Raw genomic sequence first — 18244 nt, forward strand, 5'->3', positions numbered from 1 at the left:
CAGACTTGTGTCAGTATATCCAGTATAAAGTTCATTTCATAGTCACAAGTAGGCTTACTGCACTGCAGTGAGGTTACTGTGAAAATCCCCTCGTCACCACACTCTGCCTGTTCGGGTACACTGAGGGAGCACCAGAAATGATACTTTTCACTGTATACCAATACATGTGACAATAATAATTCAAATCAAAGTCTTTCGCACTTTGGGAGGAAACAGAGCACTCGGAGGAAACCCACGTAGACACGGGGAGAACGTGCAAGCTCCATACAGACAGTGACCCAAGCCGGGAATCAAACCGGGGTCCCTGGTGCTGTGAGGCAGCAGTGCTAGCCACTGTGCCACCGTGCTGCCCTTGATGTCTCCATGGTCAGAAGTTTGAAATCCATCATCACAAATTGGAACAGATATTCGAGATGAGAAAAAGGAATCTTTCCTTAATCTAAAATTTTAAAAAAACTGATATTTCTTGCAACTCTTTTCAGAGAATATCAGTTCAATTCGAGCTACAGGATATCGGATCATGATGAGTCAGATCAGCGCACAATCAAGGGAGCTTGTTGCCGCAACACTTGTTTAAACAAAAGCACAAACAAAACATGGTTAAGAAGCTTATATATAGTATTTGTAAATATTATATTGATTATGGCTTATTGTATTGCATAACCAATTACTGCACATAAGGTATCCTAAGGATTGTTATCCTGGAATGCGTTGCACCCTGCATGCCAGGGACGCTCCTTCAGATTATTTTTGTGTTAACGTTTCATTCAAGGCCACAGAACAAGCAGTGTTCTGTTTTGAGTGCAACTCTTGAGGAATGCTGCAACATAGCTGTATTGTATCCAGGAACCAAGGAACAAAAAGAGACCATTCAGAATCTTGAGCTGTTCATGTCATGTAATGAGATTGAGATTTAATTCCACATTCGTGCCTTTGCCCCAAGTCTCTGCGTACCTTTGGTTAACAAACCATCTTGGATTTGAAACTTGCAATTGATCTAACGTAAGGTACCACTTGGTATCACAAGCTTTTAACACGCTTGGGATGTGTAAAAATGTTTCCTAATTTCTCTTTTGAATTTCAATTTTTCTTCCAATTTTCAGACTCTGCTTCTGGTCCTGCAAGCAGTGGAAATAACTTCTGCCTATCCAGTCCTCTTAATATCTGGACAAATTTGAGCAAATCGCTCTTTAACCGTGGATATTCCAGGGAATAAAACTTCAGTTTGTATAACTTCTCCTCATAATTTAACCCTCTGAGTACACATCATTTTTGTAAACTTAAGTAGCACTCCCTGCAAGTCTGAGACATTCCTCCTCCAGTGTGGTGTGCAGAAGAGCACTCAATACTTAAGTTTATAAAATTATGAGGGGTATAGATAGGGTGAACAGTTGGAAGCTTTTTCCAAGAGCAGAAATGACAATTACAAGGGGGCACAGTTCAAGATAAGGAGCGAAAAGTTTAGTGAGGATGTTTTTTACACAGGGTGGTGGGGGAACGGAATGCACTGCCGAGTGAGGTGGTTGAGGCAGACACGTTAGCAATATTTAAGACTTATCTGGTTAGACACATGAACAGGTGGGGAATAGAGGGATACAGGCGGTTGGTCCAGGTAGGACAACGTGATCAGTGCAGGCTTGGTGGGCCGAAGGGCCTGTTCCTGTGCTGTACTGTTCTTTGAGGACTTAGCTGAATAACTTCTATCCCCTTGTGTTCAAGTCCTTCAGATAGAGAAAGCATGGTGGCACAGTGGAGTGTCACAGTAGTTAGCACTGGACCTGGGTTCGATTCCCAGCTTGGGTCACTCTGTGTGGAGTTTGCACATTCTCCCCATGTCTGTGTGGTTTTCCTCCACGTGCTCCAGTTTCCTCCCACAGTCCAAAAGATGTGTTGGTAGGTGCATTGGCCAGTTTAAACTCTCCTTCAGTGTATCTGAACAGCGCCGAAGTGTGGCGACTGGGGGATTTTCCCAGTAACTTCATTGCAGTGTTAATGTAAGCCTATTTGTAACTAATAAATTCCCCAAATAAAAAATGGGAATTCCTTGCCACTTTTTGCAGAACAGGGCTTGTCGAGAGTGGTGCTGAATCCCAGGTGACAGTTTAATTAGCACTGACTGTTTTTGATTGGATGTACAGGACCACAGTACAGTGCACAAAGGTGGTCCTGCAGTCAGTCCTCTCTCTGTTATCATGCCACAGAAAGGTGCTATGTGTAGTGTCCATTGCTTCCTCTGGAACGATTTGCAATACTGCTGAATTTAACTGAACAGACTGTGATAGAGACCCACGAAAATGTAGGTGTACAAATCCACATAAGGGGTTTGCTCTGCTGTTGGGAGAAAGCAGATGTGTGGAGCTGATCTCTCTTCGTGTCAAAGGCAATTTTCTGTTTGAAACATATAAAACACAAAAACCATGCAGAAACAATTTCTAGAAATGTTTAGAAGAGAAAAAAGTATGTTTTCATAGTTGTGACAATAAGCAGAGTTGTGCATAGAGTTGATAGATGTCACAAGTTTCTTTTAGATTTTATTACTTTTTCAGAGTTACAAAGCCAAAGCCCATAACTCACCTGCTTGCTTGCTCCAAAAGCCACTTCAAACTGAATCCAATTCCTGGTCCCGACGAGCGATGCACAAGATCCAAGCTGACAAGAATAGACATCCCGCCTGATCTCAGACTTGATCTTTGTCAGACGGTGGGGATGTGATTAGTTAGCACAGCTGCTATTTTTGATGAAGCACTGTAAAGCACAAACGCAAGGTTCTTGGGATAAATGTGGCCAAATGGGACAGGTGGCAGTCACGGGTTTCTTGAGGGCTGAGGTTTCATTTAAAAGCTGATTCAGTACTAAATGTGAAGTCTAGCTCAGGTAAGTGCATTGGGTTGTGGGGATAGGGCCTGGGTGGGATTGTGGTTGGTGGAGACTCGATGGGCCAAATGGCCTCCTGCACTGTAGGATTCTATGATAAAGTGGGAAATAGATTGAAAATCGCCTAATGTTTGACGACCAACTGGCAGTCTCACTGCTGAGATTTTTATGGGTGAACTGTCAGGTGCCCGACTTGAGGTGTTGCGATTACTATGTACTTGTTGCTGAAATGAAACTGGAGCTGTGTTATCATAAACTGCCCAAACTGCAGAGAAGACATTAAGTCTGGTGAGCCTGCACTGAGTCTGAGTATTTTACCTAGGCTCTTTCCCCTACCCTATAGTAGCGTGGGGGTGGAAGAGGAGTGGCATTTTAGTAGGGTCAATCCACCTAACCCACACATCTTGGGTGTGTGGGAGGAAATGCATGCAGATAGAAGGAGAACGTGCAAACTTCATACAGTTATTGAACGCTGGAATTGAACTGGGGTGCAGACTTCACGCACAGTCACCCAGGGCTAGAATTGAACCCTGGTTCCTTACACTGGGCCGTGAGGCAGCAGAGCTAACTATCGTGCTGCCTAGCCATATGTGGGACATGAGGTGCAAGAAAGAGGGGAAGTGGAATGAGGGCAAGATGGGAGGAACTATTTGCCCCTGGCTGCCTTTTGGCATGGAGGTAACATTCTTGGGGGGGGGGGGGGGTGTCAAAGGGCAGAGTTTGAAGTGCCAAGGTGGAGGCAGTATGGTGGCATAGTGGTTAGTACCACTGCCTCACAATGCCAGGGGCATGGGTTCGATTTCAGCCTCTGGTGACTGGAGTCTGCACGCTCTCTCTCTGTGTTTGTGTGGGTTTTGTCCAGGTGCTCAGTCCTCCAGTCCTCCCACACTCCAATGATGTGCAGGATGGGTGGATTGGCCATGCAAAATTGACCATTAGTGTCAGGGAGATTAGCAGGTCAAAAGTGTCCCGGCAGGGTGGGATGGGAGAGTCAGTGCAGACTCGATGGGCCTGCACTGCAGGGTTTCGATGAGTGCTATGTCAAAGGGTACACCTGGATTGCTGGCCATGATAGGGTAGCAGTGTAGGATTGGGATAGTCACTGGGGGAGCCATGGCTCTGGTTTCCAATTTGGGGGGAATATGTTGAAGTGGGTGTGAAAGCTTTAGGATCCGATGTGGAGATGCTGGGGTAAACGCAGTAAGAAGTCTCACAGCACCATGTTAAAGTCCAACAGGTTTATTTGGTAGCAAAAGCCACTAGCTTTCGGAGTGCTTGCTGCTCCTTTGTCAGGTGAGTGGGAGTTCAAAAGCTCATGAGGACGGCCTCATGTCACACTATCTGTAACCTCCATGATTTGCCTGGGCTTGCAAAATCTACTGTCCTGGCTGGAGACAATACACATCACTTTAACCTGTGCTTAACCTCTCTCCACTCACGTTGTCTGTACCTTTGAGACTTGATTACCTGTAAAGACTAGCATTCCAACCATTATTTTGTAAATTGAGTTTGTGTCTTTATGTGGCCTGTTTGTGAACAGAACTCCCACTTACCTGACGAAGGGGTAGTGCTCCGAAAGCTCGTGGCTTTTGCTACCAAATGAGCCTGTTGGCCTTTAACCTGGTGGTGTTTAGACTTCTTACTGCCCTTTAGGACCCTGCCGCCTCCTCCTATCCATTGAGCAGGCTACGCGAGTGGGTCAGGGGTCGCCATGACGTCGTGGCGGACGACGTGGCAGGCGGGGCGGCCACGCCCAATCCGAGCGGAGCGGACCGGCGCACGCGCAGTCCAGCCCGGGTCGCAGGGAGCGAGTGGCTCGCGCAGGGACCGTTGGAAAATTCAAACCATCCGAACGGCCACCAGCGTCCGGGCAGGGGGGCGAAACTGAAGCCCCACGCAATGGCAGCCGCACAACAGGCCCAAACCGAAGAGACCGGACTCAACGGTGAGTGACAGCAGCCGCCGGATGTGTGTGTGTATATTTATGTGAATGTAAATAACTCACTCACCGTGAAGTAAAGCCGCGCTAAAGTGAGGGCAGCAGCCTCCGTGGAGTCTCGGGTTGTCGAAGGGGGGGCGGGGGTGGTTTGTGGAGGAGCGACATTAATTTGAAGGCGGCTTGGATGAATTTTTTTTCTGGGGGGGGGAGAGGAAGCAAACAAAAACATAAGGGGCGTGGCAACCCCGAGATGATTGACAGCGGCCTTAACCAATAGGAGAGCAGGATGTTGTGTCGGGCCAGGGAGCGCCAGCCAATAGGGAATGGGGAAGGCGGAGTCAGAGGGGGCGGGGCAATGGGGAGACGGGGCCAGAGAGAGGCGGGGCTTATGGGGAGGCGGAGCCAGGGGGGCGGGGCTTATGGGGCGGGGCCGGGCTATTGGTCAGTGTTTGGACAGCAAAGGAGGCCTTCCCCAGATCCCCATTCTCATCCCTGCCAACCCCACCATGTCTGTCAGCCATAGCCCAATGATTTTATTTATTATTGGTACACAGTGAAAAGTATTGATATGTATAAGTAAGTTTATTTATTAGTCACAAGTAAGGCTTGCATTAACACTGCAGTGAAGTTCCCCCAGTCGCCACACTCCGGCGCCTGTTCGGGTCAATGCACCTAACCAGCACGTCTTTTCAGAATGTGGGAGGAAACCGGAGCACCCGGAGGAAATCCACGCAGGCAGGGGGAGAACGTGCAAACTGCACACAGGCAGTGACCCAAGCCGGGAATCGAAACCGGGTCACTGGCGCTGTGAAGTAGCAGTGCTAACCATTGTGCTACCGTGCCGCCCACTGTATAGATATACAGTGAAAAGTATTGATTTTTGCGCTATACAGACAAAACATACCGTTCATAGAGAAGGAAAGGAGAGAGTTCAGAATGTCGTGTTACAGTCATAGCTAGGGTAGCAGAGAAAGATCAACTTAATATGAGGTAGATCCATTCAAAAGTCTGACGGCAGCAGGGAAGAAGCTGTTCTTGAGTCGGTTGGTACGTGACCTCAGTCTTTTGTATCTTTTTCCCGACAGAAGAAGGTGAAAGGGAGTCTGTCCTCGGTGCATGGAGCCCATAATTATGCTGGCTGTTTTGCTGATGCAGTAGGAAGTGTAGAGAGAGTCAATGGATGGAAGGATGGATTGGGCTACATTCACGACCTTTTGTAGTTTCTTGCAGTCTTGGGCAGAGCAGGAGCCATACCAAGCTGTGATACAATCAGAAAGAATGCTTTCTATGGTGCATCTGTAAAAGTTGGTGAGAGTCGTAGCTGACATGCCAAATTTCCTTTGTCTTCTGAGAAAGTAGAGACGCTGGTGGGCTTTCTCAACTATAGTGTCAACAGGGGGCGGCACTCTCACCTCCGAGTCAGACTGTTGAGGGCCCCCTTCCTTCCCCCGCAAACAAAATAAACCTTTCCAGGCTGGTGCTCACAGTGCTGTCCTGAGGGAGTGCGACACTGCCTGAAGTGCCATCTATCATAGAGTCCCCACATTGCAGAAGGAGACCATTTGGTCCATGGAGTTTTCACCGACCTTCATTTTTATTTATTAGTGTCACGAGTAGGCTTACATTAACACTGCAATGAAGTTACTGTGAAAATTCCCCAGTCACCACACTCCGGCACCTGTTCAGGCCCTCTCCCTGACCCTATCCCTGTAACCCCACAGACTTAGCATGGATAATTCTTTTAATTTACACATCTTGAGACACTAAGGGGCAATTTCCCATGGCCATTCCTCTTAACCTGCACATCTTAGGACTGTAGGAGGAAACTGGAGCACCCGGAAGAATCCCAAACAAACAAGGGGAGAACATGCAAACTCCACACAGACAGTAACTGAGGCTGAACCTGAGCCCGAGTCCCTGGTGCTGAGAGGCAGCAGTGCTAGCCACTCTGTCGCCCCATCTGGCAGATTAAACTGTATATGCTCCAGGTTGGACCTAAATATTCCCATGGGCAAGAGCTGGGGAAATCTCCTTTGAATGTCCCAACGCCAAAATTTATCTCTTCAACGACTGTCATGCAAATAAATGTGCTCATCATTTATCTCTGTTGTTTTGGGATTGAGTGGGCCAATTTTCTGTTGCACTTCCAAAATTGCCTTGTTAAATGCACTTCATTTTTAAAAATAAAAATACATCATAGAATGTCAAGTCCTTTCACATCCTTAGAAGTTTCTAATGCTCATACTTGATCTCCAATCCTGTGGAGTGACCTGTACCTGGCAGGAGGAGGTTATGGTGTTTAACTTTACTCCTTGCTCTGGGATGCATGTCTATTGGTGATCTGAAATTAAATGGGCTACATTGCTAATTAATAAACACTGGTATTAGCAAATGGACAAGTCTTTAAACAAAATTATTTCTAATTAAATAAATGACAGTTTTAATTTGTGCCAGTGGCCTGTTTCTGCTCCATAATCTATGTGCTATATAACTTTCCATTTTTGAAAACTTGACTCTAAGAGGGATTCGATAACCTGTCTGTAGGGTGCCTTTCACCTCCCACCCTAGCTGAGACCAGTTTCCAGCACAAGCTGGCGAAATGAAATGTTGTGTATGCAACATGATGAATATTTCTCTCTACTATTTTTAAACCGGCAAAAAAAAAATTCATATCTCCAATTGTGAGACTCTCTTTGGCATTGTACAGTGACACTAAGTTTGGGAGCAGTTACTGAACTGATGGGGTTTGCATTTCAGACCCTTTGCACCAAGCAATTTTGAAGTACTATTGCACAGTTTCAGGTTGCCACTTTCTCTTGCTTCAGCTGACAATGTAAAGTTTCGAAGCTTTGTCTTTAAACCGTTAATTTGCTGCTTATCAGCTCCAAGTTAACATTAAAATCAAACTAACATTTGGTCAAAAGTGAGTGACATTGTTTGTGCAGCTCTCCTTTCTGTCACAAGAAAGCTGGCCAGGTTGTTTTAATTAATGAATTACACATTGTTTTACAACTGTGTCCTTTACAACAAAATCAGTTAATGGGAAAAAACAGCAACTGCTTCGAAAGCAGCCATGTTAACAGTCATGTTCTTGTCATGGCAAAATTAATGATGGCAAATTTTGTTAAGGGTTTGTTTTAACTTTGCTTAATCTTGGAAATATTGTCATTGTGAAGCATTTTAGACAATTATGTGTTCCCATGCTGACTTAAAATTGAGGAAATCTAACCAGTGAATTACTGGAAATAGGAGTTTACTTCTTGTGGAAGAACTTAATGTGTGTTTCCTTACTTCGTGCATTCCACCAATATGTCTTTCTTCAGTGTTGTCATTTGAGAGTTTCATGTATTGTAGAGAGTTTTATTTCAGGTAAAGGCTTGCAAATTCTGAAATAAAGTAATACTGTTTTTCAAATAGTTATTGAAACATAGAAACTAGGAACAGAAGTAGGCCATTCGAGCATGCAAGTGTTAAATACCAGATGCTTGGGTGTGACAGATTTTTCCTCCAACAACCAGTTATATTTGGGGGAGAACTAGTTTTGGAAACCAAAACTTTGTGCTCTTGTTTGTAGTATTTTAGCAGCATTTTACATTAAAAAAAACCTTTCTTGCACACAGAAGCACAAAACAAAGCATTTTCTGCATCGGATGAATTCTGTAAATGACCTACCTTTCAGCCAAATCACTTTCTGAGCATTTATTTATTTCTGTTATCTCTAGCCTACCAGTCCGTTTCACCAAATTAATTACATAAATGTCACAAAACAAGTTGTAGGTTGTTAAGTTGCGAGGATGACCTTTTGAAGTGTCTGAAACTTTGGAGATGCAGAGAGGCCAGTCTACACCTTAATTAGAAAAATAAACGACTAGCTTGAATATTAATTTTCTTCAGACTGGTTAGTGAGTCAAGTTACTTTGCAGGCTCCTGCTTTTGAAGGAGGAGAGAAATCTGAAACAAAAGCAGCAGTTATTTACATGGAAACAGGTGCACCAAACTGGCTAATCTGTTTGGTAAGTTATATCCTGTTCTTCTTCATGGCATGGTTTATTGTACACAAACTTGGGAATGACTTACTGCTTATTAGGCAGTCCCAGTCTACTTTGTGTTGGACATAATTTTCATTATGTATTCTGTTTTGCATTCATAACAGTTCTGAAAGCTTAAGTTTAAAATACACTTAACAGTAAAATGTTTGAAAATTAGCGAAGTCCCTCTGCTTCCAAACTGAATTGTTCATTTTCAAAACATGTGTTTTCTTTGCACAGGAAACTTAATCAGTATACTAAATTGAGTTTTACCATTGCATGATCAAAGACAAGCTATCAGGCTGTGATTGAGTTACATTACTCTGGGGAATTGGAAAGCCGAATTATAATGTGCCACTAAGCAATTAGTTTGCAAGTTTTATTGTTAGTTTTGAGACTATTGTTGTCCTATCATCTATGATTATCTGTTTTTGTGCAACCATCCATTTTAGGGTCACCCGAATCTCTTGAACAGCTTGGAAAGCAAGCATTCAAGATTTGCTTACATTTCACAATATATCATTGAGTAAAAACAAATCCATTATGACAGTAAGGGCTGATTTAATGGTTATTTTTCTTGACATTTTGTGATTTCTGTTAGACCTGAGAATGATTGTCTTTGCCAGACAATCATTCACATACTTTTATTGAAATTTAAGGAGTGAAATTTGTTCATTTTTCTATCAAATATTGTAAGTGGAATCAGTTCGAATAAATTTATAACATGCAGTCGCCAATATGCCTCACCTATCCTCACAAGAAAACAAACTGTAGTTTCCAGGTAAAGCAGGGCATGAGAGCAGAGGGGGAATTGGAGTAGAATAAGACCTAAGCTGATCCTCATTTTGAAATGAGTCATTTTGCCTTGTATTTTTCAATTTCCATCATAAATTCATATGTCCACAGAGAATAAAGTTAGTCGGAACTGAAGTTGGGCCCTGTAGTGCAGGCAGTGGAACTGCCAAAAGAAAAACTAGAAGTGATACAACAGCTCTACTGGCGTCACTGCAAGGAGGCAAAAACAGTTCACATATTGCAGGACATAAGAATTTATAGTGGGATATGGGACGGTGTTTGCAGGTTTAAGATTTGTAGTGTGAATAACTGGTATTTGGAGTATTTGCTTATTCAGGTTTAATGAGAAGTAGTCATTGGAGTGCACCTGACCATTGCTGTATCCTGTTCATCAGTTTGTATTTGCTGCCAAAGATGCAATAATATGAGATTATGGTTGAGTAAAATTCTGTGGCATGTTACATAACCTGAATAGATTTGCAGTTTAAGTTTTGAAATTCAGATTGTTTTCACAGTTCTTGTTCAACTTGCTTGCTTATCAGGTATTGGAAAAGCAATTAGTGTTATGTGTCTTACTTGCATACAGGATATTACTGAGGCAAAGGTAAATTCTAATAGTCCAGAGCATGAATGGATTAGTGTTCCATTCTTAAATACAGATGAGATATGCAGTGCCCTCCATTGGCTTTTGGTTAAATGCACTATTCTGTCTTGCTAAGTTGTATTTCAGGAGTTTCAGAGTCATTGTTTTTTAAAAATGAAATGTTTCAGACCAAATTGCATCTCAACTTATTAAATATTTTAAGCAAACAGTTATGCATAGTTGCAAAAAAGTGCAGCTATATTGTCCTCTGAAGAATAAAATACTTGCCAAACATCCTTGTGAGCACAGAAGAGGAGCTGGGAGAATACAACCCTTTATGTTTTGTTGGTTAATATGGCCCCAATGATGTGAAAAGACCTCAAGTAACTAGCCACATACAGTGTTGTACAGCTGGGCCTTGTCCTATATTTTTCCCACTGATGGATTCATGGATACTTTTATGGAGATTAAGTTGTACTCCATTGGAGAATTGATTAATGTGAAAGAAGTTGATAGCAACATCAGAAAAGTTGAAGTTGAGAAAAAAAATGTTGGGCAAACTAAAAGTTAGCATTTTCTCTCAACATATCAGGCTTAAACAAAGTACTCTTCTGTATACATGTACTGGCAAGGCTTGCAGTTATTGCCCATCCCTTGTTTGCCTTGAGAAGTTGGTGGAGTGCTGCTTAACCGTTCAATATTTTTGTTCTCCATTATGTACTGAATAGATTATTTTAAATATTTATCATGCTTCACATTGTTTTGAAACAGTGCAGATTAAAAATGCGTAATGGAAATTTGAAATGATAAAAACATGACTAGAAAATACAGGTTAACATTTCCAGTCAGAAGCACTGATCTCCCATTTCTTGACCTGGATTAAAAAATAATTTTGTTGTTGTGTATCTTCAGTCTTTCCTGTTTAAGTACCTTGTTTTGCATTTTGTAAAATTGCATGTTTTTAAAAATTGTCTGTTTGGTTAGGAAATCAAACTTGGGTTAAGTAAAGTATAAGTTGAATTAACATGAATGCACAATACCTTGTTCATAAGTGTTGTGGTGTTCAATTTAATTTTCTATAAAAAAATGAGAGAAAAAGTATTTAACATCATTTTGAAGCCTAACTCCATTTCACAGCATAGAACTTGTGAAAGTTTGCATCAGCAGTACTTTATGTAATTCAAGTGCTTTGATATGAGTGAGAAAAATACCTGACTATGGTGATAGAAATGTTACAATTGAAATCTTTTGCAGGACAGTTTAAAGTTTTTTTTAAAGGTTTATTTATTAGTGTCACAAGTAGGCTTACAATGAAGTTACTGTGAAAATCCCTGAGTCGCCACGCTCAGGCGCTTGTTCGGGTACACTGAGGGAGAATTTAACATGGCACCTAACCAGCATATCTTTTGGACTGAGAGAGGAAACCCACACAGACACTCGGAGAACGTGCAGACTCTGCGCAGACAGTGAACCCGGGTCCTTGGTGCTGTGAGACAGTAGTGCCACCGTGTCACCCCAGATACCCAGGCAATCGTGCATTTCAGAGTACGTCCCCCCCCACCCCATTGTACATTCCCCATAAGGGGAACATCATCTCAGCATGTATCCTGATAAAACTCTTTAGAATCTGACACATTTAATTAAGATCATCTGCTGAATTCCAATATAGGCCCAGCCTGCTCAATCATTCCTCATAAAGCAACCCTTTCATCCCAGGAATCAGCCTTGTGAACCTTCTCTGAACTGTTCCAATGCAAATATATCCTTTGTTACGGAGAACAAAACTGTAGTACTCCAGTTGCAGTTTCACCAATGCCTTGTACAGTTGTTGCAAGACTTCCCTGCTTTTATATTAGGTTCCCCTTGCCAAAAGGGCGGTATGATGACACAGTTGTTAGCACAGCTGCCTCAGAGCGTCAGTGACCCAGGTTCGATTCCAAACTTGGATGACTGTGTGGAGTTTGCATGCTCTCCCCATGTCTGAGTGAGTTTCCTCCGGGTGCTCTTTTTCCTTCCACGCTCCAAAGATATGCAGGTTAGGTTGATTGGCCATGCTAAATTGCCCCTTAGTGTCCCAAGATGTGTAGGTTAGGGGGATAGTAGGGTAACTACTGGGGTTATGGGGATAAGGCCTTGATACGATGCACTCAGAGGGCGATGCAGATGCGATGTGCCGAATGGCCTCCTTCTACACTGTAGGGATTCTATATGAAAAGGCCAACATCCATTTGTCTTCATAATTACATGTTGTGCCTGCATGCTGACTTTTCGAATTCATATACATGGACATCAGCTCCCTCAGTACTGCAGAATTCTGCTCTCTCCCTCTATTTAAATAATAATCTTTTCTCTTATTCTTACTCAGTGGACAACCTCACATTTTGCTGCATTGTACTTCATGTGCCAAGTATTTAGCTACTCACTTCAACTGTCTGTATCACTTCACAGACAGTACCCTCCTCACAAATTGCTCTCCTGTATATATTTTCTATCCATGATGTGGAGATGCCGGTGTTGGACTGGGGTAAACACAGTAAGAAGTTTAACAACACCAGGTTAAAGCCCAACAGGTTTATTTGGTAGCAAAAGCCACAAGCTTTCGGAGCCTTAAGCTCCTTCTTCAGGTGAGTGGGAATTCTATTCACAAACAGGGCATATAAAGACACAAACTCAATTTACAGAATAATGGTTGGAATGCGAATACTTGCAGCTAATCAAGTCTTAAAAGTACAAACAATGTGAGTGGAGAGAGCATTAAGACAGGTTAAAGAGCTGTGTATTGTCTCCAGACAGGACAGCCAGTGAGACTCTGCAAGTCCAGGCAAGCTGTGGTTCATGTCACACTATCTGTAATCCCCACAGCTTGCCTGGACTTGCAGAGTCTCACTGGCTGTCCTGCCTGGAGACAATACACATCTCTTTAACCTGTCTTAAAGCTCTCTCCACTCACGTTGTTTGTACCTTTAAGACTTAATTAGCTGTAAGTATTCGCATTCCAACCATTATGCTGTAAATTGAGTTTGTGTCTTTATATGCCCTGTTTGTGAACAGAATTCCCACTCGCCTGAAGAAGGAGCTTAAGGCTCCGAAAGCTTGTGGCTTTTGCTACCAAATAAACCTGTTGGACTTTAACCTGGTGTTGTTAAACTTCTTACTATATTTTGTATCGCCAGAGAATTTGGCTCCACCACTGGCAGTCCGTTCATCCAAGCCATTAATATTGATGGCTGATCGTTGAGGCCCTAGTACTAATCCCTGTGGCATTCCACTGGTTACATTTGGCCAACCTGAGGATGACTTATTTATCCTTGGTTGGTTGCAGCTTTAACATGCAAATTTTAACTCCCAACACCATGAGATCCTATCTTGTGCAGTTATCTTTTATACGGCACTGTATTGAATGCTTTTTGGAAATCCAAATGCACTGCATCCGCTGAGTGCCTTTTATCCACCTTGCTTGCTACATCCTCAAAGAACTCTAATAAATTTGTCAAACACAATTTCCCTTTCACAAAACTGTGTTGATTTTGCCTGATTATCTTATGCTTGTCTAAAAGAGCTGTTACTTTGTCCTTCATAATAGATTCTAACATATTCCCAATAGCAGATGTTAGGTTAACTTGCCTACCGTTTCCTGCTCTTTGTCTCCCTTGTTTCTTGAATTGTGAGTCAGTTCTCTTCCATGAAAACTTACCAATGCTTGTTCCAAGGTTCATGCAGATTTGATTAAGTTTTTGGCTTGTATGATGCCTTTCAGAACATCAGGAACATCCTGCCAAGTGCTTCACAACCAGTCAGTTCCTTTTTGTAGTACAGTCAATGTTGTCATATGGGAAACTGGTACGATGCTGATCAATCAGTGCTGATAGCCATTCAGTGTTTGGGACATATCTCATTCCAACATGATTATTTCAAGCACTACATCTGCACTTGTTTCTTTTCATTCGTTTGCATATTTAAGTATCTTCCCTGTTGCTTTTTGTCAACTGAAGACAAATATGTCTTTAAGAATGGGTGATGAATGTTTGTGGTAAATTATTTATTTCATGTGAGTAAATCAAAACACAGGAATGATAAACTTGTAAGCTGGTTTTAGGTTGAGGATAGAGAGTTACTACAGGTAGTTGAAGTTTCAAATTAAAACTGCTACAGGAATCAAAAGTAATATCGTGGTTGGATTTTATAGTCATGCACGTGGAACGGAGCCCTAATAATGTCATGATTGGAAGATTTGTTTCCTTGTTTCTAGCATTTTGAATTGTGGACAACAGAGCAGAAGCTGCAACTGTTTGTGATTGCAGATTGAAACAATTTGGCAAGTAATGTGGAATTTTAGTGAGGGTAGATTTGAGTAATTTGCCTTGAGAAGGATGCCTTTGCCATGTAATTTCTCGAAAAAGGTGAAAGGACATGTCCATTGGATATTGGCAATGAAAATGCTGGATAGGAGGCTGACACAAAGCAACATTTGTCAGGTCCTGTAATTTCCTCCGTTGCAAAAACTATTTGAAAGACTATGATATAACAGGCAAAATTTGAACCACCTCATTTATCTTCAGTGATTTTTAAGGTGATTTATACCATGTCCTTAATGTCCATGGGAGGAATTTCCAGAATTTGGGATATAAATGTCTAAAGGCACAGCAGCCTTTGGATTAGTCGAAGGAAGTGCGCAGTTCGGGAGAGATTTTTGTACAAGGATATCTATTTTAAAATGTAACTATTGCCAGACTAGGTGACAGTATAGGTCAGTAAACATCGAGGTGATGGCTGTCTGTAGCGGAATCTCACCCACGTTTTGGAGAAACTCAAGTTTATGAATGGGTTGATGAGAGGCTAGCCAGGAAAACATTGCATGAGTTGTATCTGCTGGTGGCAGAAGCATGCATGAAGATTTCAGCATCATGTGCAATGAATTGTGCTGTATGGAAGATCTGGTTGGAAGCTCAGCTACATCAGGTAGACTGTTCAAGTTTATGGGTTTGAAAAGTAAAATGAGTTTTTGGCGTTTTCTTACAATACCTTTTTAGAATTTCTTTACTTTGTTGTGGGCATTGCTGGCGAGGCCAACATTTATTACTCAATCCTGATTGCCCTTGAAAAGGTTGTGGTGATGAGCTGCCGCCTTGAATCGTTGCAGTCCATGTGGTGTGGGTACAGTACTGTTTGGAAGGGGAGTTCCAGGATTTTGACCCAGTGACAGTGAAAAAATTGTGATATGGTTCCAAGTCAAGATGGTGTGTGGCTTGGAGGTGAACTTGGAAGGTGGTGATGTTCCCATGCTTCTGCTGCCCTTGTCATTCTAGACAGAGAGGTTGTGAGTTGCGACGGTGTTGCTGAATGAATCTTCATGAGTTGAACAATGCTGAACAAGATTGCGATGCCAAGACCTGAAGGCTGAATGTTCTTCATCAATACTGCATGTAGTTATCTAAATAGAGTGGCTTGAGTAGGTGATCTTTTAATGTATATATATTGCTGTATACTATCACAGACTGTGTCCCTTTCTCCATGTTTCTGGATGCACAAGGTTGAGGCTGACGCAGAAAACAAAACTGGATATTGGTGATTTTACAGTGGAGTGTTTTCTTACATAAATGGCTAAAAGAATGTCCAAATATATTTTCTGCAATTCACATTCAAAGTAAGTGATTGAAGCGTTCTCTGGTTCCCGTTAAGGGATTTACACATCTCTGTTAAGTAACCTTAAGTTGTTTGGCAGCTGCAGAAAGCCGGCAGCTGTTACAAATTGCAAGTCTATGACAGTGTTTAGAAGGAACAATTAATAAACAGACTGATTTGTATTTTTTGTTTAAACATCACACACACTGTTCTGAGAGGAATTTGGAGAAAACGATCTGGCAAGCAAGGGGAAAAGTTTGCTGCCTGGTATATAGGCTGGAAGCTTTTATTTTTGAGCTTTGGAAGAAGTAGTTAAGTAGTCCTTGCCATTCACTGTCTATTCTCACAGGTGAAGTATACCAACTTGGTACTGGAATGAATTTGCCCTTGGTGGAGTTAACCCCAACTCATCTCATTGTTTTTAATTGGTGGTGGTATTTGGGGGATGGGGGCTAATTGGTTGAAAAATAAGTTTTAGTTTTATAAATTCTGTTTTTAATGTTTCAGGCTCCTGGGTGGAGTTACATTTGAAGAACAGTGGAAATGGGAACGATAATGGGATCAGCAGAAATGGAGGATTGGAGCATGTGCCCTCATCTTCGTCCATCCATAATGGAGACATGGAAAAAATACTTCTGGATGCTCAGCATGAATCGGGCCAGAGCAGTTCTCGGGGAAGCTCCCACTGCGACAGGTGAAGAAATAATGACAATTAAAAGAACGGGCTGTAGCTTAGAAGATTCATGTTATTTCACCATTTCATTTGGTTTTGTTCAAAATTAAATTCTTTTCATAGCCATGCTGTACAGGTGGCACAGCGGTTAGCACTGCTGCTTCACAGCACCAGGAACCTGATTCCGGCCTTGGGTGACTGTCTATGTGGAGTTTGCACGTTCTCCCTGTGTCTGCGTGGGTTTTCTCCCACAGTCCAAAGATGTGTAGGTTAGGTGGATTAGCCATGGTAAATGCATGGGATTACAGGGATGGGGTGGGCCTAGATCAGATCCTCTTTCAGAGAGTCAGTGTAGACTCAATGGGCTAAATGGCCTCCTTCTGTACTGTAGGGATTCTAAATACACACATACAAATGACTCATTTTATTTCAGATTCTGCTGGTTAATTCTGTTCACTCTGTTGCATGCTATTTTCTTGTGGCATCATCCGAAGAAGATTATTCAATGTGAGGTTTGTATGAACCTTTGCAAATCATAAGATTCCTGGATTGATGCTTGGATGTTGTTCAGTTGGCATTATTATTCAAGGTTGTGGGATGGAAAGAATTCTCACCTGGGTTTCAGAAAAGGCTATCTCCACCTCTGTACCAATTTTCACACCCTGTATTATATCTACGTTGTCGAATGCTCAGCTGACCTCCAGTCTTGTGTTGTCTTGGAGTACCAGAGCAGAAACCCCAAAGTATGTTGAGCCGGAGTAGACAATATTTTCGTTTTGGCATTTGTGTCAGGATAAGGTATTTCACTCCAGGTGTGATTCTGTTGACATTAGGAAGCTTTTATCAAAACAAACTTTACAGTTTAACTTTAATGAATCATTTGTCAAAACTTTTACCAATTGCATTTCTTAAACACAACAAGGTACAATTCTTAACTCATAACTTATCTCTATTGGTCCAATTCAAGCAGTATTCCTCTTATAGATTTAAACTCCTCTTCAAAATCAGTTAGTGACACATAGGCTTACATGCTTGTTAACAGTCCTTGAGCCTTTTGAACACCTCTGGAGAGAGAGAGATACGCCTCTTGCTTCTTTCAGGACAAGGCAGAAGCTGACTTTAAAATGAAAGAGAACTATGGGCGGAATTTTACAAGAATGATTCCAAGTGTCCAGCTAACGTGAAAATGGGAGAGTTCCTGATCTGTTTTTTGGGTGAGTTCGTATACCCAATCTTACATACTGAGGGCCCGATTTTACCATTTTGATTCTAAGTGCTGAATCTGAGCGTGATTCAGATCCGACTTGTAAACCCTGTTCTCTGGCGCCCCCATACGCAATCAGCCTGAAAAAAGCAGCAAGTCTGAATCGCACTGCACAAGCCTGTGGGCGGGGCTTATCGTACCCGAAACGCTGCTGCTCTAATCGGAGCCTTCAACTGCACATGTGCAGCAAAATAAAATTGAAAAACACTCCCTTGCCACACCGCTTCCAGGCCGCAAAAAGTGGCCCGGGAGCAATGGCCCCCACAGACATTGCCCCACCCCGACAACATAACTGTCCCCCTTATCCACCCACCCCTCACCGCTACCCAGACCGATTGCAACTCCCTGTCCCACTTCGCCCCCACCGATCGCCCGCAGAGTGGCAGTGGACCCCCCCCCCACCAGAGATTCATCTGGCCTGCCCCCCAAACCATTGATCTGAGTTAGAGAGTCGCTCGCTCTGAAC

General features: G+C 42.6%; 1 protein-coding gene and 1 long non-coding RNA gene across 2 annotated transcripts in view; one reads left to right on the forward strand and one right to left on the reverse strand.

The window, feature by feature from the left end:
- LOC144510150 (uncharacterized) overlaps positions 1–5069 on the reverse strand; it is a 30313-nt gene extending 25244 nt beyond the window's left edge. Inside the window, exons 1-2 of the long non-coding RNA XR_013500577.1 lie at positions 4884–5069; positions 2575–2745 (exon numbers count right to left, since the gene is read on the reverse strand). This is a non-coding gene — a long non-coding RNA (uncharacterized LOC144510150). The remainder of the gene's footprint in view (positions 1–2574; positions 2746–4883) is intronic.
- LOC144510149 (BCL2/adenovirus E1B 19 kDa protein-interacting protein 3-like) overlaps positions 4645–18244 on the forward strand; it is a 37702-nt gene continuing 24102 nt past the window's right edge. The window contains exons 1-2 of the mRNA XM_078239533.1: positions 4645–4819; positions 16349–16535. Of these exons, the coding sequence (XP_078095659.1) occupies positions 4774–4819; positions 16349–16535 (233 nt within the window). The 5' untranslated portion in view covers positions 4645–4773. The remainder of the gene's footprint in view (positions 4820–16348; positions 16536–18244) is intronic.

Source organism: Mustelus asterias, chromosome 22 (genome assembly GCF_964213995.1).
Source record: "Mustelus asterias chromosome 22, sMusAst1.hap1.1, whole genome shotgun sequence".
Lineage (NCBI taxonomy): Eukaryota > Metazoa > Chordata > Chondrichthyes > Carcharhiniformes > Triakidae > Mustelus > Mustelus asterias.